At 42.9% G+C, this 22,303-nt stretch overlaps 1 protein-coding gene across 1 annotated transcript; it reads right to left on the bottom strand.

Moving 5' to 3' along the window:
- Positions 1-3,617: 3,617 nt before the first annotated feature.
- LOC139314418 (somatomedin-B and thrombospondin type-1 domain-containing protein-like) lies at positions 3,618-19,627 on the bottom strand. Its single transcript, XM_070940038.1, has 5 exons — positions 19,390-19,627; positions 13,196-13,390; positions 9,861-9,939; positions 7,738-7,914; positions 3,618-4,520 (listed from the first exon to the last, which is right to left on the bottom strand). The coding sequence occupies exons 1-5, from the start codon at positions 19,625-19,627 to the stop codon at positions 4,403-4,405; spliced, it is 807 nt and encodes a 268-aa protein (XP_070796139.1). The 3' UTR covers positions 3,618-4,402.
- Between the last annotated feature and the right edge of the window lie 2,676 nt (positions 19,628-22,303).

Below are 22,303 nucleotides of genomic sequence, written 5' to 3'. Positions count from 1 at the left end.
TAACTCAGGGTTGAACTGTGGGGTTCTTGGAGCTCTCTGAACTTTGTTGTTTTCTTATAAATGTTTCATTACCCCAACTAGGTAACTTCTTCAGATGCTGGATATTATTCAGATGCCACAGTAAACAGTTATCAAACTACTCCAATTTAATAGCAATAGCACTTAGATTTATATACCTCATCACAATGCTTTACAGCCCTCTCTAAGTGGTTTACAGAGTCAGCATATTGCCCCCAACAATTTGGGTCCTCATTTTACCCACCTCAGAAGGATGGAAGGCTGAGTCAACCTTGAGCTTGGTGAGATTTGAACTGCCAAAATGCAGGCAGCTGGCAGGCAGCAGAAGTAGCCTTTAGTACTGCACTCTAACCACTGCGCCACCGTGGCTCATAATGCCCTTTAGATGAGTTGGGCATCTCCCTGTAGACTACCCGTATAACATACTGCATGATTCTAATTGTTTTAACAAATTACCTCCTCATACCTATATGCACATAACACAATTCCAATTTGTGAGTTCAACATTGCAGAGAAAATGATCCCAATATTCTCTGGTTCAGATCTCAATAGAACTCAATTCCTGGCCTGTAGCCTAAAGATGATAAGACGTGTACCCTTTATTCAGAGTAAATCCAACCTGATCTTAATGACACTTGGGGAGATGGTCCACTGAATAGCCAAGCACTGGCTGCTAATATGTTATACCTACTGGATAATAATGTATTCTACCTACGGGTTAATAAATATGCCAGTCTGGCTTCTTTAAAAAAAAGCAGGTATTCACTTTGCCACTCTATCAATTATTTTGTGTAGCACCAGCTTAATGTGGAGTAGAGATCGGCTTGGAATGGAATGGGAATTTCTATCCCTGATACCTAGATCTGAAGATAGACTGGAGATTTTTATTATGTACTATCTAACCCGCTATTTCACAATCACAATTATTGGCACAAATGATAGAAGTGAACCTAAGCAGGATTTAAAGGACCTCTCTTTTATATCTTGCTATTATCTATTGGATGTCAATCAATATTTTATAGTGGATATCACATGTGGACCAGGGGTGGTATTTATTTACCTTCGCTACTGGTTCGCAAATGTAAATGCACACGGGTGCGCTATGCATGCACCTCCTCCACACATGCGCAGAGGGTCAAAAACGGGGCATGATGATGTCCGGGCGGATTGGCGGAGCCTCCCACCGCCAGGGCTATCGGATCGCGCGATCCCGATAGATTTGGCTGAATTTCACCATTTCACCACTGATGTGGACTCATCTCATATAATGTCTTGAGTAGCACTTACAATAGGGCTACGTTGGATCTAGTGTTTTTATACCTACTTGGTCAAATTGGAAATTGTGGCTACTTAAAATCTCTGGAATGGAGAACAGAAAGACTGACTTCTGAGAATGGTGGATCTAATACTTCTTTGCAGTCTCTTGGGGATTTTCCCTCAAAGCCTTCACTTAGGTTCTGATTGGAATGAAGGGATGATGGTCTGGAATGTGAAGTTTATTGTGCATTTTTCCAGTAATCACATACTTATTCCAACTTAGAAGCATTATGTTTGGATAGAATCTAAAATGAAAGAAACTACACTACAAACTTGCTAATGTTGCTATGGTTACTCATAAGCTTCAACAGCCAAAGCACACAAAAGCTTTGGAGATTCATTTCATCGCTTGTCCTTGTCCACCCTGGCTTCTCAAATCTGCCAACGCTAGGTTTGAAATATAGTTCCTCTTAGAAGACACATGCAAAAATCAGTCAGTGATCATAAATTAATAAAGAAACCAAATTTATATTCAATCCCTGTTTGGATTCTAATTTTCCATTGAGGAGTAAATTACTGAAACATAATAGTGGCCTCCACTTTTAAGCAGTATTGAAGATTCTGATCATTTAGATCTATTTGTATCTGGTTTGCATTTGGCAGATGGAAGCAGCTTTGATCTCTCTGGAAAATTATTTATGTAGAATAAATCATGCCACTCTGCTACATTTCCTGCACTTCTCAGGCACTTTCAATCTAATCAACCACAATGTCCTTCTGAACAATTATCTGGTTGAATTTGGAAGGCACAGTATAGAGTACAGCAATAGCACTTACACTTATATACTACTTCATAGTGATTTACAGCACTCTCTAAGCAGTTTACAAAGTCAGCATATCGCCCCCAACAATCTGGGTCTTCATTTTACTGATCTTGGAAGGATGGAAGGCTGAGGCAATCTTGAGCCAGTTAGGATCGAACTCCTGACAGTGGGCAGAGTCAGTTTGTAGTACTGCATTCTAACCACCACCATGGTGCCACAGAATATATATAGGAAACAATTTTAACTGGAGAAAAGTGGCAAGAAGTCTCAATCCAACAAAATGCAATATAATCATCATCATCATGTAATTATAGGAGCCCTAGCCATAATTTACATTATGATCTGTGGTGGCGCAGTGGTTAGAGTACAGTACTGCAGGATACTTCTGCTGACTGCTGGCTGGCTGCAATTTGGCAGTTCAAATCTCACCAGGCTCAAGGTTGACTCAGCCTTCCATCCTTCTGAGGTGGGTAAAATGAGGACCCAGATTGTTGGGGGCAATATACTGACTCTGTAAACCACTTAGAGAAGGCTGTAAAGTACTGTAAAGTGGTATGTAAATCTAAGTGCTATTGCTATTGCTATTGCTACTTAACTGTATAATCCCACTCAAATATTACTAACAGAGCACATACAGTTGTCTATATAAAGCATTTCATTAAAAAAAAATCAAATTTCAAGTTTCTTAAACTCTTTAATCTGATACTGTCATAATTTTGAACAGAAACTTCTTTCAGGGAGGTTGCTCTGTCTTGGAGCCCTTCAAGAGATACTGCAACCATGGGTGATGACACCAAGGAACTCATTTTCATAAGAGGAACTTAAGCCCCTCTTACAAAGAAACGAAAAGATCTCAACATATTGTCCAATTTATTTGCAGCTAATTGCCTCATCCCTACCCTAGAGCATCCCCACATGTCAATGAGTGAAAAGCCAGGCTAGTCCAGAGACATCTGAATTCTACCTTGATCAGACAAATCAAAAGATGTCTTATTTTCTTATTCATCAAAATCAAAGGAAGACACAGAGAGGCGTAGAAATACAAAAAACACGGATCCATTAAGCAAGAATATGCATGATTGGGCTTCCCAGTGGAAGAAACTGTGAAGAGGAAGTGCATCTACAGATTAGTCATTCTTGTAGGCAATTTTCCCAATATAAATTGCCTCCCTAAAGCTGCCATTAACCTTCTAGGGGCCACATCAATCATTACTGTCCAAATACCAATATTCCTTTGGCCTTTTCTTTTATGCAGAAACTTAAGGAAGGAGAACGGGAATGAAAAACCAAGCAGCATATTTTCCAGTTTCACAAAAATGAAGCAGATGACTTGAAATATAGAGGATTAGCTCAGATCGTCAGTTCAGTTGAATACACGCAAACCAATTATGAAATTCTGTATAAAAGTACAAACCCTGAAATCTATTGTTGGTGCAAATGGTATAAAAATATGGATACTGCAACTACAGTATACATTTATTTATTCAACTATTGCAATTTAAATATAAAAGAGGGGACTTTCCATGAAGCCAAAAGTTACAGGCCTGGAAATCATTTCCAACAATCTACAGCTTCCATGTTTACAGCAAGTATTAAAAGTTCCAAGCATAGCTTGGCAGCAGCCATAAAATCTAAAAACTTGCTTTTTGAAATATAAGGGAAGGAGATTCTTGGGAAGCTGAGTTCTGTTATCGGCATCACATCCGTGCTTTATCTCTGTTCATACAGAAACCATCCTGTGCTAATTATGAGAAATGTTGCCAAAATTCCCTAAGCTCAGGCTTTGATACAAGATTTAGGAGATTATAAAAGTCCGAGGATGGACATAGAACAGAAAGATTAGATTGCTTTTGCTTCTCTTTGACTGTCTCCAGCTTCGCTGCAGCTGTCTTAGGCAGATAAGCTTTGTCGAAATGGAAGAAGTGATAAACTCAGAAAGAGAACTTAGTGAGCAATAGGTGAACATTAGCTCAACTTGAAATATTTTAATTTTCAGAGGAAACTGCTTTATGCACCTTGAGGGTGATCCAAATTGAGCACTGACAAGCTTATCTATCTGTATTCATCAGAGTCTGCCTTCGGGTCAAAAGCTTACAATCCTGGGTCTCTCTTACAGTGATTCTTCTTTAAACCCTGCTATTCAATGTACTTTGAAACATAAAATATTAGGAGTGAGAGGTAGAGCTTCAGACATTGGAAGAATGTTGAAAAGTCCACGCAGCAGATTCCATCTTATTCCCTGAATTTCTGTAAATGAGGACTACAGTAGTGATAAAATCAATGTTGGTGGCATTAAATGAAAGTCAGATGAACAAGAAGCTATGAACTGAAGGACAAATGCAAGTGTCCCGCTGACGAACCCTCTTCCAGGTCCCTCTACATCTCGGATTCCCCACAGCCTGCCAGTACAGTAGCTGGTTCCTGTAAAACAAAACGAAGCATGCCATGAAGTAGTATTTCCATTTCTACAAGGACAGAAGGATAAAAGGGCCATGAATACCTGAGAGCAACTGCCAACAAGAGCAGAAATTAGTAGGATTAATCTCAAAGGTGTTTTTTCAAGAGGCAATTGGACTTTCTGATGTTTCTTTGAAGATGTTTCACTTTTCATCTGAGTGTTTCTCTTCAGAGCTGAAAAAGCTTCTAGCAAAATGTCTTCAAAGAAAAAACAGAAAGTCCGGTTGCCTCTTGAAAAAGCACCTTTGGGACAACCGTGACCTGAATGACTGAGAATCTCCATAGATACTTAGTAGGTTTGATGTTTGTCAACCTTGGCAACTTTAAGTTGGGTGGACTTCAACTCCCAGAATTCCCCCACCAGCACAGCTAGCTGGAGAATTCTGGGAGTTGAAGTCCACCCATCTTAGAGTTGCCAAGGATGAGAAAACACTGGTGTACATGACTGTCTTTTCTTGAGTTAAGGATTCTGAATTAGATCCTTTATATTCCTAGTAACATGATAGAACCTTTTACGATCCAATTGCAGAAACATATGATGAAGAAATCTTGGCTGCAAAACTAATTTTTCTTTGACCCTACTTTATCAAGGTAGTATGTGCAGACTGGCTTTTAATCTGTCGCAAATCTGGACAGCGATGGTGGCAGGTTATTCCTAGACAAGCATTTCCTTCCTTCCTTCTTTCCCCAGCTTTATGCACATGATCATCTGTTGCAAACCTGCATTCCATAACTCCCATGTCTTCCTGCAACTCCTAAGGAACAGCTAATCTTTGCAAGCAAGAGACACTGGCTTTTCTAACACATGCTTTTTGCAAATGTCAGTAGTGCTTAATCAGGCCTGAACCTTCCAGTAGCATTTCATTAAAAAAAAAAACTCTAAATTTTACTCCGTCATTTTAAAGGCTGTCTGTTTAAGTACCCAAAGATGTACAGTGTACAAATTGACTGCAGCTTTTAGAATTTATTTCTTAAGCCCATATGTACTGAATAAATTGATAAGGCACAACATGAACTTAGAGTCAATTTGTCCAAGGTACTAAAAATGTGAAGTATCTGTGTGATGCTGAAGGGGTATTTATTTCTATAAACCATGGTTTTTTCCAGGCTGCTTTCTGGCTCCAGTCCTATTCCCATTCATCACCTAAATTTGCCATTAAAAAGGAAGAGGAAATCTCACAGCCATCCTACTCTTTCACAGAATTCTTTGAATAGATGAATGATCTTCAGAGTGTATTCTCCTCTCGCCCTCCATTCTCAAGACTTTTTTCAACTGTTCTATCTTCTCAAGTGATCATGGCAGACAGATCTTCATGTCACCATATCCCCTAGTAGATTTGATCAATGTCTCTAAGTCTATTTCAGGAAGAAGCAAGGAGGACAGGAATATTGACAGATGTCTCCAGTTGCACCAAATGAAACCTCACGAGACATTCCAGACATGGCTCAGCTGATTCAACAAAACATTGCAGCCATACTCGCATGCGAATTAAATTAGTTGACATCCTGAAGCCATGAAGCCATTTTCATAACTGGGAAACTATTTCCCTGGAGGCTGGGTTGAAACTGTAGTAGTTCAACAGTATTACACTTTCTTCTTTGCTTGTTTTTAGGGAGCAAAAGAAGAGGAACAGATCCAAACGGCAAAAAATTAATGAACCCTGAATGTTTGTCCCATAGAAAAAAGAAATAAAAAGTTATGGGAATAACTGAGGCATGCATAATCTGTGCCTCTACTGTATGTCAGCATCAGGGTGACTCAAAAACTTGTGTGGCCCTTAGATACGCCAAAAACTGTCCTCAAATTCACTGAATATTTATAAATGCATTCAGTCTAATTTTAATTAATCACATTTAATTTTTTTTGTCCTGACTTATCTGAAACATGGTCCCCAAAAGGGTAGCCAGAGGCCTATGACCTTCAATCTGAAAAAAATAATAATAGCATATTCCTGGTATAAAGCCTTTGAATTCAAGGAACAAAGGAAGAGTGAGGAGAAAGGGGATATTCCAATCTTCCCCAATCATGGCACAATCCAGGTATTGGTGATCTCCAATTCCTAGAATTCCCAACCTGCACAGCCATTTTCCATTTTCAGTTTCACCTTCTCATACATTTATTTCTGGGCAGAACATAATTATATCAGGCTTTAACTTTCATTTGCATTTTCACCAGTGGTGGGTTACTCCCGGTTCAGTCTGGTTCTTGAGAACCGGTAGTAATGGCGGTGGGAGGCTCCACTCATTCATCCGGACATCATCATGGACAATCTGCACATGCGCAGAAGCACGTGCGCACACAAATGAAGCAAGCCCGGACGCGCACGCTCCCCTTGCGAACTGGTAGCGGAGGTAAGGAGAACCCACTCCTGATTTTTATTATATTTTATAGCTTCAGCTGACAGTTATACTTGCTGCTATTGGGCTCTACTGAAATAATTTTGCAGCTATATACTGAAATCATGCATGCAGAAAATGCTTAATCTTCTTCTTTAATATCATAAATAAATTGTATCTGATGGGTTTTAGTTTTGTACTAAACACATCTATTGCTTCTAATAAACATATTTCATGTATAAAGCAAAATTTATTTCAAGTCCTGAAACAAAGCAACTTAAATTCAAAAAGGAATTAAGCAGTTAACTGCTGTACATTATAGACTACTATAGATGCGAGCTCAGCAACAGTGTGTGTGTGATGACCCAGGGCACGGCAGAGAGATAACACAAACAGCTGGGAGTTCAAACTGCCCCTCTATTGCTCGAAATCTCTTTTGACCTCCCCAACTAATGGTCCAGTTACTGCAGCAAAACCTGATGGCATGGCTTGTTCATCACATCTACAGAGTCCTCTCACATTAACTCAGATACATTGCTTTATTGGTGTCAAGACCAAGGAATCTATCATCAAATATAGGTTAACTAGGTTTTGCTTTTGCATGTATGAACAAGCCCATATTATATCATAACAAATTTAACATATTTTCTGTCATAGCATCTTCAGAAGCTCCAGCACAGAGCCATAAGACATGTGCAACAACAATCCGTCTAATAGTTACCCAGGACTTTTCAATCTCACTCGTATATTATTTCTTTCTTGCAGTGTAAAATCTGAGTGACATGAACTTAAAATGATCCAGTACACATTTCCCCACTAAGCGAAAGACATAATTGATTCTTACTTCTTAGCTCCACTCCCATCCCCAGAGCAGTGTAGACTCTTCTGATCGAGGGCTGGATGTTGACACTCCACACACACTGTGTGTCCTTCACTGAGATACTTCATCCAATGAGTGTAGGAACTGTTCCCATGAAGGCAGCCTTTTGTGATGTCCATGAGCTGGAACTCAACACAATACCTTTTGTGGAAGAGATCAAAGAAGTGGCAATTTGGAAGCCAGAATGCTCCTTCGTCTTACCCAGCTAACCTTGTCTGGGCTCTGAAGTTAAGCAAGATTAGGTTATTAGCCCTTGGAGGAGATAAAACCAGGGAATTGTAGGATTGAAGAGTAGACTAGGAACTGGGGAAAAAAATATCCCAAAAGAAGTTATCGGCAGAACAGATTTGTAGTGTTGTCAAGAAAACTGCATGGACATGTTCATGTGGTTACTGGGAAACCAGGACATATTTAGCTTTGTGCTATTCCAGTTACTGATGGACATGACAGGAGAAACTCCCTGTCCTAGTAGTAGCTGGTTGCCTTTATGAGAAAAAAAATGAAAGACTGAAAAATTTTGAATTTGATCCCCAAGATTCTTGTTCTTTTCTTCAGTCTCATTGTATTCAATGGAAATTCAGTACAAGAAAAGTGTGTAATGGGCTGCAATCTTAGACCTATAATAATTCACACAAACAGCAAAACTGCTTCTGCTTTAGGCTGCAGGTGTAGTCATATTTTTATTTGTAGTCATATTTGAAGAAAAACTTACATACTTTGCCCAACATTTTTTCTTCTGTGTGTACATGTCATGTAATCCTTCTGATTCACCTTTAAACTGGAAAACACAATCTAAAGACCACTTTACTTCCAGCTCTGCTTCCTGTATCAATGTCATGTATTAGATGACAAAGTGATTCTTACTGGTGGATCCTATATTTAAAGTCTTCTTTCCAGTTACCAGGGATCTAAAACCATTTTCAGTAACATACCTATATAGTAAACAGGATTAGGTTAATTTTAATTTTTTTTTTCATTACAACCCTATAATTCCTTTTTTTTCAGGGTGGAGTCAGGGCAACTGAATGGAGCTGAGCGTTTACTGGCCAGATGCCCTTCCTGATGCCTCTAGGCCATCGCACTGTTCTTTAATTTAAATTTTAAAAAAGTAATGCCATACTGGCCATTAAGCAGGTTACATGTGAACATGCACAATTTTATGACTTTTTTGTGGTGGTGGTTACATGAACCACCAGGGTTGCTAAGTGAACACAGTGGTCATTAATCAAATCCATTGTCCTCCACGGTTTCTGGTTTTCTCCAGAAACAAAAAGTAAATTCTGGTTTCTGGCAAAAAGATCATAAATCATGATCACAATTGCAGGATGCTGCAAACAGCCATAAATGAGGGCCAGTAGGCTCCCGAATTGTGATCGTGTGACCATGAGGAGGCTGTCAGAACTTCGAATTTAGGTCGTAAGTAGCCCTGGGAAGATCCGTTGTAACTCTGAATGGTCACTAAGCAACTGGTTGTAAATCGAGGACTACCTGTCAGATCTGGAAGCCATCTTTTACATTTGGGCCTTCATGCCTGCCACATTTACATTTTCTACTATGGGAAAATGGGAGGGGGGATTGCATAGAATATGGGTGATATGTTGTCAAAATAACATTCCTTTCTCAGAGAGTTAAGGACACCTTGCCCTGGCACCTGGAGTTGGATGACTGGGATGTATTTCTAGTTTGGACGGTGGATGATTGGACCATGTGATGGACATGTGGGTGCTGGACAGCGACTTGAACTTTCACTTGGGTGGGGAAAACCTGGAAACTTTCAGATTCGGGTTTTCCAGATGTGCCAATATGACATCTCTAATAAAATGGAACTTTGAGGAAACTCAAGCCTCAGAATCTTCTTTTGTTGTGGGTGTTACTTGGAACCCTGACACTATCTGTAGTAGAAGTGAGGGGACTGAGAAGGCAAGATCTGCTGGGGGAGGAATTAGGGTTAGGGACATGCACTTAAGACTATAAAGTCTCTCTCAGTATTGAGATTGTTAATTACAGTACTATTATTCACAATGTAGTTCAGTGCGACTAAAGGAGGCAAAACAATAGATTTTTTAATGCCAAAATACAGAACTTACCCAACTCTTTCTCTCCCGCTGAGCACAGCACGTTTTCTCCTTGCCTTTCCGTAGCCTCCGGTGGTTATTAATGCTGGGACTGATTATATGAAGGGGAAGGGGGGGGAAACCACAACAACCACAGTCAGTGAAAACTGCACCCTCAAACTCATTTATATCAGCAGAATAATGAAAGACTGGGAGGCTCATGGAGCTTAATGCCTTGTTGTTGTTTGCAAGTGGGAAACCAAAGACACATTTTCTCCCACAATTCCAGATCACAAATAATTATTCATCCACTGCAGAATTGGGAAATCTTCATCCCGTTTCTTTCTTGTTGGAACAGGCCTGCTTATTATCATTTTAGAAGGAAGGAAGCTATTTTAATAATCCACCATAGTTCGGTAGAAAGAAATACAACACATTTGAATTGATCACCATAAATTTTATTTGGGTCTCAACCGTGTTTTGGTTTTTAAGGAAGATATTTTACCTTTTTAACACTGACTAGGGAAAAAAAACAATTTTAATTGTTTCTCATCTAGCCATGCCTATTTGGACCAGCTGAGGAACAGCACTGCTTTCACTTGCACCAAATTCTTCAATAGGAAACCCATTTGTTCTTCTTCCTGAGTTAGAGTGTCAGGTCATGGATTCTGCTGATATAGCGGTATAACTGCCTATCCATTTTCTGACTGCTTTCCTAAGGGATCTCCGTATTCACTGATACTCTAGAAGCCAATTCAAGGTTTCATAGCTGCCTTGATACAAGTATTTCCATATGCCTGAGATGAGGAACCTGTGCTCCTCTCCAGTTGTTGCAGAACTATAATTCCCAACAGCCTTGAGCCGCAAAGACAAAGTTGTGGTGCATGTAACCATCAATATCTGAAGAGGCATTCTGTCCTGAGCATATCCCATTGGCCCAACGCATAGCATAGCATAGCATAGCATAGCATAGCATAGCATAGCATAGCATAGCATAGCATAGCATAGCATAGCATAGCATAGCATAGCATAGCATAGCATAACAGAGTTGGAAGGGACCTTGGAGGTCTTCTAGGCCAACCCCCTGCTTAGGCAGGAAACCCTACACCACTTCAGACAAATGGTTATCCAACATCTTCTTAAAAACTTCCAGTGTTGGAGCATTCACAACTTCTGCAGGCAAGTTGTTCCACTGATTAATTGTTCTAACTGTCAGGAAATTTCTCCTTAGTTCTAAGTTGCTTCTCTCCTTGATTAGTTTCCACCTATTGCTTCTTGTCCTGCCCTCAGGTGCTTTGGAGAATAGCTTGATTCCCTCTTCTTTGTGGAACCCCTGAGATATTGGAACACTGCTACCATATCTCCCCTAGTCTTTCTTTTCATCAAACTAGACATACCCAGTTCCTGCAACCCTTCTTCATATGTTTTAGCCTCCAGTCCCCTGATCATCTTTGTTGCTCTTCTCTGCATTCTTTCTAGAGTCTTCACATCTTTTTTTACATCATGGCGACCAAAACTGAATGCAGTATTCAAAGTGTGGCCTTACCAAGGCATTATAAAGTGGTATTAACACTTCACGTGATCTTTATTCCATTCCTCTGTCTATGCAGCCTAGAACTGTGTTGGCTTTTTTGCAGCTGCTGCACACTGCTGGCTCATATTTAAATGGTTGTCCACTAGGACCCCTCTCACAGTTACTACTATTGAGCGAAGTACCACATATACTGTACCTGTGCATTTTGTTTAGCTTGCATATCTTGCATAAAATACTACTGGTGTTGTAAAGCTTCAAAACCAAATATGGATCTATATCCTTATTATCATAAATCAGACAGGCAGTAACCTTTTCCCTCCGCAAGAATTGTGGATCTGTTAAACTGGTTTATCCCTTAAGAGTTTTATGAATCCCAACAGACTCCACAAAAATTGAGAACTCTAAAGTCCAGCCTGGTTCCTTGGTTCATCAAAGAACTGGAAGTGATAAGATAAATAGGATGAAGTGCAAATGCAGATGGAAATGATACTTCATCGTGATTACAACCAAATCGGCGTAAGGGTACAATACCATTCCTACTTTGGCTAATTAATTCATGTCAATATAACAGCCATAGCTTTCTCAGCATACCTTCTAAAATGCTAGAACAGATCATAAAAATATGTATGAGTTGGAATGTTTCATTAATCATCTAGTCCAACCTCCCTCTTCACACCAGAATGCAATGAATCATCTTCAGCAGGTAATCATTTAACGTCTTGAAAACTTCCAATGGGGAGAAACTAGGGCTGGTCTAGATAAATCATTCCACTGCTTAACAGCTCTTACCATTAATAAACAATTTCTGATAGTCTGCCAGTATCTCCTTTCTTTTAATTCTTTTTCTTTGTCCTTGTCCTATTCTTGGTTTCTGCAGAGGTCTGCTCACTGTTGTGTGGATGACCTTTTAAAATACTTAGTGCAGAGCAACAACTTCACTAATTCCCAGCAACTCTTGATTGGATTCTTCCTGATTTGTTCCTAAACTTGGTAGGAAAGGTCCCATCTACCTGGAGATGCTTTCTACCTGGTCACAGAGGCCTTTCCCAATAATTATGATATGTAGTCCAGATGTGGCATGCTGATTCTTGCAGGGTTAATCCAGTGGTGGGTTTCAAAAATTTTGACTACCGATTCTGTGGGTGTGGCTTGGTGGGAGTGGTGTGGCATGGTGGGCGTGGCTTGGTGGGCATGGCAGGGGAAGGATAATGTAAAATCTCCATTCCCTCCACAATCCAGGGGAAGGTTACTGCAAAATCCCCATTTCCTCCTGATCAGCTGGGACTCGGAAGGCAGAGAATAGATGGGGATCTATTCTCGGGCCAGCCAGAGGTGGTATTTACCGGTTCTCTAAACTACACAAAATTTCCGCTACCGGTTCTCCAGAACTGGTCAGAACTTGCTGAAACCCACCTCTGGGCTAATCCCAAAGGCAGTTGCCCTTTGCTGGAAACTAAAGGCTAAAGTGAGAGCAAAATTATATTTAATATTGCTTATTTTATGCACTTGGGAAAGTCTTGCAATAGCATCATGAAAGGTAAGTCCCAATTAAAGTAATTATAGAGTGAGGAATTACAGCACTGACTGAGTCCATGTCACGTAAGAACCCAAATCTGCCTATCCCCCTTTCCTTATTCCTTCACAGAAATGGCCCATGTAAGATCCAGCTGTTATTTGAAACAGTCTCTGTGCTTAGCGGAATCAGAGCCATCTCTCAAACTGACATTTAGTATTATGCAATATAAAAATAACAGCCATAATAAATATTCCAAAACAATTTGCACTGTGGTTAAAAGTACTTAAAGGAGGATTTGAACTGCCTTTCCCCACTTACGAATGGAGTCCTTGCACAATGTTCCTTGCTGAGTCCAATACTCCAAACAGCCAGCCTTCTCTTCCAGAGCAGGGCAGGCTTCTCCACCGTTTCTGGGCTCCCGGATCACAGATCTCCTTCGGAGGCGATAGGTCGCCTTGCAGTGTTCAGCACACCCACTCCATTCACTCCAGTCAGAGACCAGGCAGGAGGCCTCTGCAGAAAGTATAAGAAGTTACTTCTAAAAGCTGAGTGTTCTGACCCAGCTCCCCAAACACGACAAACCCTCTGACGTGAACTCAAAAGATTCCTTTATTAGGAATGCCGGCAGCCCCGGCAAAAAGTTTCTCTCGCAGGCTAACAAGTCCACCGGAAGATGAATAGCTGTCTGCCACACCTATTCATCTCCGCCCTCTGCCTTTTATCCCCAGAGCTATGTGGGGCATCGCTACAGTGGTGGGTTGCTACTGGTTCACATCCGGATCGGGTGAACCGGTAGTGGCGGCAGCAGGAGGCTCCGCCCACCCGCTTCTGCACATGTGCAGAAGCGCCATGCGTGCACGAGATTTGGAACCTGCCCCTACATCACTAGCAACGGTGGCTCTTCCTTCCCCAGGATCGGCCCATGGCTCTCCACTGCTCTCCTCTCCTCTGCCTTCTGCGCAGCCGCGCGTCAGGCCCTGGACCCAGCTGTTCCTCCTCTTCTTCATCAATCACCTTCAGACCTGGGGACTGTTGATTCTCCATCTGAGGGCTGACGGATGGCTCAGGCTCCGCCTCTGTCTCTCTCTCTCTGCCAGCTCCATTCCCACTTCCCCCACGGAGGTCCCAGGTTGCCCTGATGCTGACCCTGACTCCCACACTTCCTCCTCCTCCTCCTCTGATTCTGGAGTGGCCGGAGGCCAACAGGCCACAACACTGAGATCCATTCTATGCTGTATCAGGTCAACATCCCAGAAAGAGAATCTCAAATCATTCCTGCTAAGCAAGCATCTGAGCATGTTGTGGTTTATAGGTTGTCCTGAAGTTATAACCATTTAGCAATAGTTCAAAGTTGCAATGGCACTGAAAAAGATGATTTACAATCAGTCCTTGCACTTATGACCATCGCAGCATCCCCACAGTCACATGATCAAAATCTGGACGCTTGGCCAAACTGGCATATATTTACAGTGGTTGCAGTGACATCTGATTGCCATTTGCAACTTTCCCAGCCAGCTTCTGACAAGCAAAGTTAATGTGGGAAGCCAGATTTGCTTAACAAATGCCTGATTCCCTTAATAACTGCAGTTTGTTTAACCACAATGACAAAAAAGGTCATAAAACTGGGTGCAACTCATTTAACAACTGCCCTGCTTTGCCACAGTGATTCTGGTCACAACTATGGCCATAGATCAAGGACTATCTGTTATATAGATAGTATTTTAGAAGCAAGTCTTGAGGCTCATAGACTGAACAAAAATCAAAACCTCCACAAGTTAAAAAGACTTTCTAAATGTCTCTGTTCTGATTTTCTAATTAAAGGGTAGGTTGTTTCATTTATAGGGGGAATATTCATAAATGTGATTTCCCAGCTATAAGATGAAGCACCGCAGTCCATGTTCACCTACATCTTTATGACATTTATTTATTTATTATGTTATTTAGCTATTTATATCCCATCTTTTTTGAGTTCAAAGCAGTGCACCTTCCTCCAATTTATCCCCACAACATTCATGTGAATCGGTGAAGCTGAAACATAATAATGGGGCCAATGCTAACTAGCCAGCTGCAAGATTTTTTTGTTCTGCATTTTCAAATTCAAAAATCGATTCGCTTTTCAAAACCCTCCAAGACACAAAGTGGTTTTAGTTTAGCGCATGGCATAAATCCAGTCACTGAAATTCGTAAACCAGGGTTTGTTTGGTTTTTTAAAAAAATTATCCCACCTTTCATGCAGGAGCTCAAGGCTTCACACACAGCCCTTCCTCCTATCTTCCCCACAGGGGCAACTATGTGAGGCTGACAGAGTTGTTGTCCCTTAGCGGCAGGGTCAGCCTGTTTTGTGCTCACCTAATTCAGCAAAGCGTATCAGTACATGATGCCAAAAGGGTTTTGTTTTTCAGCTAGCTTGTTTCAGAGCCCGATATTGATTACAGCAGAAAGGGGGTAACTGGACCAGAGTCATCAGCTGGCTTCTGTGGTTAGGAATTAAACTAGAACTTCAATCCAGTGGTGAAATGTAAAATTTGTTACTACCAGTTCTGTGGGTGTGGCTTGGTGGTGGGGGTGGGGGTGGGGGTAATGTGACTGAGTCAGTATGGCCAACTTTTTTTTTTTTAACTTTTAAAAGCATTTTTTCTACAACTTCTTCGGCCGAAGAGGTTGTAAAATAAATGCTTTCCAGAGGCTCTGATGATCCCAGTTGAATTGCCTGATCGTCAGAGGCTTTTGTTTTCTTTTAAAAGCATTTTTTTTTTTTGCTTTTAAAAGAAAAAAAAGCCTCTGACGATCAGGTAACTCAACTGGGATCGTCAGAGCCTTTTAAAGGCATTTCTTCTACAACCTCTTCAGCCAAAGAGGTTGTAGAAAAATGCTTTTAAAAGGCTCTGACGATCCCAGCTGAGCCGCACGATCATCAGAGGCTTTTTTTTTTTTTACTTTTAAAAGCATTTTTTCGGCCGAAGAGGTTGTAGAAAAAATGCTTTTAAAAATTGAAAAAAAAGCCTCTGATGATTGCGCAGCTCAGCTGGGCATGGGAGGTGGGCAGGGATTTTTGCTACCGGTTCTCCGAACCACCCGCCGTCATCGCTACCGGATCAGGCGATCCGGTCTGAACCGGGAGCATTTCACCCCTGCTTCAATCTCCTTGTTCCTTCCCTGACATCTTATACTCCATTTCACTGGCTCTGATAACCCAGCCAACTGTGGCTGTCAATAAAACTTGCAGTCCAATAAACCATGGCTCTCCTTGCATGTACTGTATACAGTTTCACTGTTTTTTATAAAGGAATAATCTTTTGAGCTTTCCTGCTGAACCCAAAGTAAAGCACTTGGCAGTGCTAGCTGAGAAGTCTATAAACTGCAGATCTAAGTAGAGACAATTGGGAAAACTGGGCTAAATCACTTTGATCTTTAGCAAAGCAAGATGACACGGGATTTAAGTGAGTTTGCTTAGAGAATTTCAGAGAGAGAGAGAGAGAGAAATCAAATATAAAGATCATAGACTACTCTGCAAACAAGCATTCCACTGACCTTTACGAGAAACATTGAGGTGACTGATCTTATTTTACTACTCCAAAGATTGGGCTATACCAATAGAACACCAGAAGATGGCAGTATTAGAAGATACAATACAGTACTTAAATCAATCCTTGATTGGTTATCAAAAAATAAAGTTCAATGGTTGTAATAAAAACTAAACCAGTGTGGGGAGGAAGAACCATGGAAATTAATTCATTTATAAGTCTGTTGGTACATAAATCATTTTTATCATAAGTTTCATAAACTTGCAAGGAATGAAGGAGAGTACAGTTATAGTAGGAGAATTACACAGCAGGATTCTGCATTAAGCATAGCCTGAGGCTTCTTTGATTTTGTATCTTACACCAAGATTCCAGTCCTCATGGCCTTCCCAACTGTAATACTATCCACATAGATCAGGCCTGTGATTTTCAGGATTCCCAGTATATCTCCAAGGCACCAATTGGAAAGCGCTCCTAAAGAGCAGCTTCAATAATTATTTTCAGGCTAAGCATTTCCCTCTGGGCTGGGGATAATGGAACTTGCAAAACTTTTCTGGTGGTCACCAGAAAATGAAACAAATGCTTTGAAGCTAGAGACATTAATGTCAATGGAAAAAAACAAAAACAAAATACAGGTAGTCTTTGACTTATGACCACAATAGAGCACAGAATTTATGTTGCTAAGTGAGAAATGTGTTAAGTGAGTTTTGCCCCATTTTACGACTTTTTTACCACATTGGTTAAATGAATCATTGCAGTTATTAAATTAGTAACATGGTTGTTAAGTGAATCTGGTTTCCCCATTGACTTTGCTTGTCAGAAGGTCATAAAAGAGGATCACATGACCCAGGGACATTGCAACCGTCATAAATGTGAGTCACTTGTCAAGCATCTCAATGTAAATCACGTGACCATGGGGATGCTGCATCGGTCATAAGTGTGAAAAATGGTCCTGTCACTTTTTTCAGTGCTGTTGTAACTTTGAATGGTCACTAAACAAACGGTTGTAAGTCAAGGACAACCTATCCTGTATAGAGTAAAGACAGGCAAAAGAAATATACAGGTAGTCCTTGACTTATGACCACAATTGAGCCCAAAATTTCCACTCCTAAGCAGGACAATTGTTAAGTGAGACTTGTCCCATTTTATGACCTTTCTTGCCACAGTTGCTGCCAAGCCAAGATTGCTCTAAAGCTAAATGCGTTCTAATGTGGCCATCACATGTGAAGACCTGTGGGATAAAATTCCAGTAAAAGCTTGAATGTCTATATCCGTGATGGTGAACCTATGGCACGTGTGCCACAGGTGGCAGGTGGTGCCATATTGATGGGCACACGAGCGTTGCCCTAGCTCAGCTCCAGCATGCATGCGTGTGCCGGCCAGCGGATTTTTGAGCCTTCCGGGCCCACCGGAAGTCGAGAAACAGGCTGTTTCTGGCCTCAAGAAGGTCTCCGTGGGCGTGGGGAAGGCCGTTTTCACCCTCCCCAGGCTCCAAGAAAGCCTCTGGGGCCTGGGGAGAGTGAAAAACAGGCCTACCTTGCCTACCGTGCCATTGCGTGCCAAAAGCGGAGGGAACGTGGGGGGGATGCCGCGCATGCATGCACGGGGGGGACGGGGCACATTGAATTATGGGTGTGGGCACACATGCGCGTGACCCCCCACGCTCCCCACACTTTTGGCACGCGACGGCAAAAAGGTTAGCCATCACTGGTCTATATAGTGCCTTCCAGTAAATGTTAGCTCCTGGCAACTGCTTAGATTAGCTTTTTGGCGATGTACAGGTAATCCTCAACTTACAACTATTTGTTTAGTGACTGTTCATAGTTACAATGCGACTGAAAAAACTGGCACTTTTGACCATTGTAGAATCTCCATGGGCCATGGTGAGTATGAAACACTCTTGGAAGACACAATCTCTCATTTCTAGCCAAGGGACCAATGGCACAGCATGACAAAATAAGCAATATCTCCTTAAGTATAACCTGTGGCCTACTCCAGTCAGCCCCAATTTTCTCTCAGCTGCTCCATTTGTATGGAGACTGAGGATCTAACATTGCAAAAAAAACAAAACCCCAAAAAGTACACTTTCCTAGGGCATTCATCCCTGATCTTATCCTTTCAGATATTAGAAATATCTGGTTTTCCTGGATTTCCCCGCTGCTCGGGGATTCTGGGAGTTGACGGATTCAACAGGGCTGGGCAAACTTAGAATTTTTCTGACAGTGAGAGCAATCAACCAATGGAACAGAAGTTGCCTTCAGACGTTGAGCAGAGGTGGCGCAGTGGTTAGAGTGCAGTACTGCAGCTACTTCAGCTGACTGCTAGTTCAGCAGATCAGCAGGTCAAATCTCACCGGCTCAAGGTTGACTCAGGCTTCCATCTTTCCAAGGTGGGTAAAATGAGGACCCAGATTGTTGGGGGCAATATGCTATTTAGTATATTGTCTTTGGTGTAAGCCGAGGGAGCTTCATCACTGGAAGCTTTCAAGAAGAGCCTGGACTGCCATCTGTCAGAAATGATGTAATAGCAATAGCAATAGCACTTAGATTTATATACCGCTTCATAGTGCTTTTTACAGCCCTCTCTAAGCCCTTGGAAGGCTGAGTCAACTTTGCACCTGGTGAGATTTGAACTGCCGAACTGCAGCTACCAGTCAGCTGAAGTAGCCTGCAGTGCTGCACTCTAACCACGGCGCCTCCTCGGCAGGTAAAGTCTGCTGAGGGGGTGGGGCGGGTTGGACTAGATGACCTACAAGGTCCCTTCCAACTCTCTCATAATCTGTGTCTGTCTCTAACTCGCAGAGTCGCCAGGCCACTCGCCCCACAAGGCGCAGCAGCGGAGCCTCCAAGGCGCGGCAGCTGCTACCGTAGCGCGGCCGAGAGAAGCGCTCCGAAGTAAAGAGCGTGGGAGAAGCAGGCGGGAACCCGCCCTTCGCCTTCTCAGGCCCGCTTATCCACCCAAACATCCACCCCGGGCCTCGCGGAGACGCACCTGGGCAAAAGCGCCGGTAGTCGCTGCAGCAATCCAAGGTGGAAAGGCAAGCCTGGTCGCAATAGCAGAGCCCGAAGGATCCGTCGGGTCTCCAACCGGCGCTCGCGCACTCCAGGCTCCTGCCCGAGCAGCAGCGTCCCAGCTCGGCGCAGCCACCCGCCGCTCCCGCCTCGGCCAACAGGGCGGAGAAGAAGAGCAGCGCGCCCGCCAGGCTCCGAGAGCCGCGGGTCACCGGCATGGCTGTGGCCCGGCCGGTTGGAAAGGAAAGCAAAACGGGGCGCGGGTTGGCCGTGCAGCGCCTAGCACCACCCTCCTGCGGGCTTAACGCAACCCGCCTTAAGTCTGAGGTGACGTAAGTGAGGGCGCCCCGGCCCCGCCAAAAAAAGCAGCAGAGCCCCGGGGCGACGTCTTCCCAAGTTTTGCCGCTGCCCACGCGCGGAGGGAACCCGCGAAGGAACGCTAATCCTGTTTAACATGGAAGAGGATTTTTTTCCCGCGCGTTTCGGCCAATATGAAAGCAGCCCCCAAAGGAAAAGTTTGGGTGCCACCTCCGAGCCACCCCCGCCAGTTCCCTGCGCAACCTTGGCGGGGCGGCTGCGCCTCAACCTCCTAGTTGAGGATCCGCGCAAGAAAAGGCCAGAAAGTTGATCTTTGGAATTCGAGCTCCTGACTTAGCCTGCGATTACTGCCGACTCGAGCCCTGCCCGAGGTGGCGGGAGGGATCCCCGCCTATATTCTACCTAACCTTTGCCTTTTTCTGTGGATTCAGCTCAGGCGCGCTCAAAGGAACCGAGTCGGTCGCGACGCCTTCCAGTCACCTGGACTGGGCTGGAGTGGAAGGAAGCCGTTACTCTAAAAGAAAGGCGTGTTTGCCAAGGGAGGCAGCGAACTTTGCCGGGATTTTCTTTTGACTTTGGGACGCTGCCAGGGGATCCACATGAAAGGGCTTTTCTCTAATTCGGGAGGTTGGCAGAGAAGCGAGGTTGGTGTAAAATTGCAAGCGCTGGGTTGCTGAGCCTTATGCTCAGCAATGGGGCGGATGAGTAGTAGTACCCCTCTTAACAGTTTTCGTATTGGAGAAGTTAAGGAATGCGCGTTTTTGCCGGTTTTGTTTCCCTTCCAACTGGGAGAGGCTCCAACTGCTCTTCTGGGGGCACTGGGTGACTGGGGGCAGGTGTGCTGAAGGATATGGCATATGGGACTCTTACCCCGAGGAGTGCTAACCCTCTGTTTCAAATTAGCCTGCAGGGGCATCCAGGTGTGGGTGTGAAAACAAGTAAAAAAAGTCAGCCACAATTGCATGATGAAAACTCTTTTTTATGCGTGTCCATAAAAGGAAAAAAATATAGTTTTCTGAACCTTTGATTATGATTGTTAGCTTGACTGTTTACACACACACACACACACACACACACACACACACACAGGGACAACTCTCACCCTGGTCATCACTTTGTTACCCTCCTACCATCAGGAAGGAGATATAGAAGTATAGCCAGCGGCACAAACAGGCTGAAGAACAGTTTTTATCCATGGGCTGTCAGACTCCTGAATAAGAAATAACATCATAACTATGTAGTATGATGGACTGCAGGGCCAGCGCAATCAGGGGTGAAATCCAGCAGGTTCTGACAGGTTCTGGAGCACCAGTAGCGGAAATTGAGAAGTTCGGAGAACTGGTAGCAGAAAATTAGTTTGGAAAACCAGCAAATACCACCTCTGGCTGGTCCCAGAGTGGGGTGGAAATGGGGATTTTGCAGTATCCTTCCCCTGGAATAGTAAAAAAAAATTGGATTTCACCACTGGGCGCAATGTGTAACATGTTCACACTGGTGCAATATTACTGGATGTCTTGTTAATATGATTTATTGGGTTAGGAATGTTCTGTCTTCACTGTGAGTTGTATTGCGTTGGGGGGGTGCACTGAGGGAGCTCAACCAATCTCATTGTACATATGTTGTGCACTGACAATAAAGATTTGAATTGAATTGAATTGAATTGAATTGAATTGAATTGACACGCACTGCTAGCCTGATTGACTGGTTATAGGAGCGGAGGAGGGCACATGGTGAAGGAGGTATTACATGCACCACCCTAGGGTTATCCAGAACTGTCCTTATTGCTGCATTCGGTATCAATTGTAGCTTCTGAATACTCTTCAAGGGCAGCCCCATGTAGAGCGCATTGCAATAATCCAAACAAGAAGTAACCAGGGAACAAGTGATTGAGAGCTCATAAACCCATATGCAGAAGGAGCCTGCATAAGAGGTAACCAACACTTTGCATCAAGTGGGCAGAACTCTGCTTAATCCTGATGCCCAACCTGAAATGGTCACAGAGGGAAAAGACAGGCCTGATGCAACCTGAAGGGATTAATAGCAACTGGAAAGATGCCATCTCCAGACTACACCATCAACCTCATAAGCCAGTAGATCTTAAAACCATTTGACCCAATTACCCCTTTCCCCAGTCTCAAGGCACAAAAAAAGCCAGACTCTGTTGTTTTATGCAATTAGTTCAGCAGTGACAGTTCCCAACTGGATCCTTGACTCACAAACGAGCAGTTATTGTACAGATTGCTTCTTGATCACAGAATATGCCCTGCAAAGTAGCTTCAGATTAACCTTTCAGGGCCTGGTGCCAGTGGGAATTGTGAGGTTGAAATCCAAAGGATCTGGATGGCACCAGCTTAAGGAAGGCTGCCATAAAAGATACTGTGGTGCATTTTTCCTTAGCATGTGCACATTTGAAGGTCTGCTCATAGGATCTAAAAAGATAAAATTTGAAAACAAAGTCAATGGGGAAGCTGGCAGGGAAGATCGCAAATCGCTCCAGTAAGTCGTTCTTGCCATTTTCAAGCTCCCATATTCCATAGCAGCCCCCACCTGAACACCCTCTGTACTGCACACCTACA

Source organism: Pituophis catenifer, unplaced genomic scaffold, assembly GCF_029215685.1.
Source record: "Pituophis catenifer annectens isolate HBS135680 unplaced genomic scaffold, rPitCat1.0.hap2 SCAF_3, whole genome shotgun sequence".
NCBI lineage: Eukaryota > Metazoa > Chordata > Lepidosauria > Squamata > Colubridae > Pituophis > Pituophis catenifer.
The sequence above is the reverse complement of the archived record's forward strand: the minus strand, read 5'-3'. Positions and strand labels throughout refer to the sequence as shown.

Excerpts from the sequence above, each read along its gene's own strand:
- LOC139314418 (XM_070940038.1), bottom strand. The coding sequence starts at position 19,627 with ATGCCGGTGACCCGCGGCTCTCGGAGCCTGGCGGGCGCGCTGCTCTTC. Across the intron at positions 13,391-19,389 it reads CTACCGGCGCTTTTGCCCAG|AGGCCTCCTGCCTGGTCTCT; the intron begins GTGCGTCTCCGC and ends TACTTTCTGCAG. Across the intron at positions 4,521-7,737 it reads GATGGGAGTGGAGCTAAGAA|GAACCAGCTACTGTACTGGC; the intron begins GTAAGAATCAAT and ends TTTGTTTTACAG.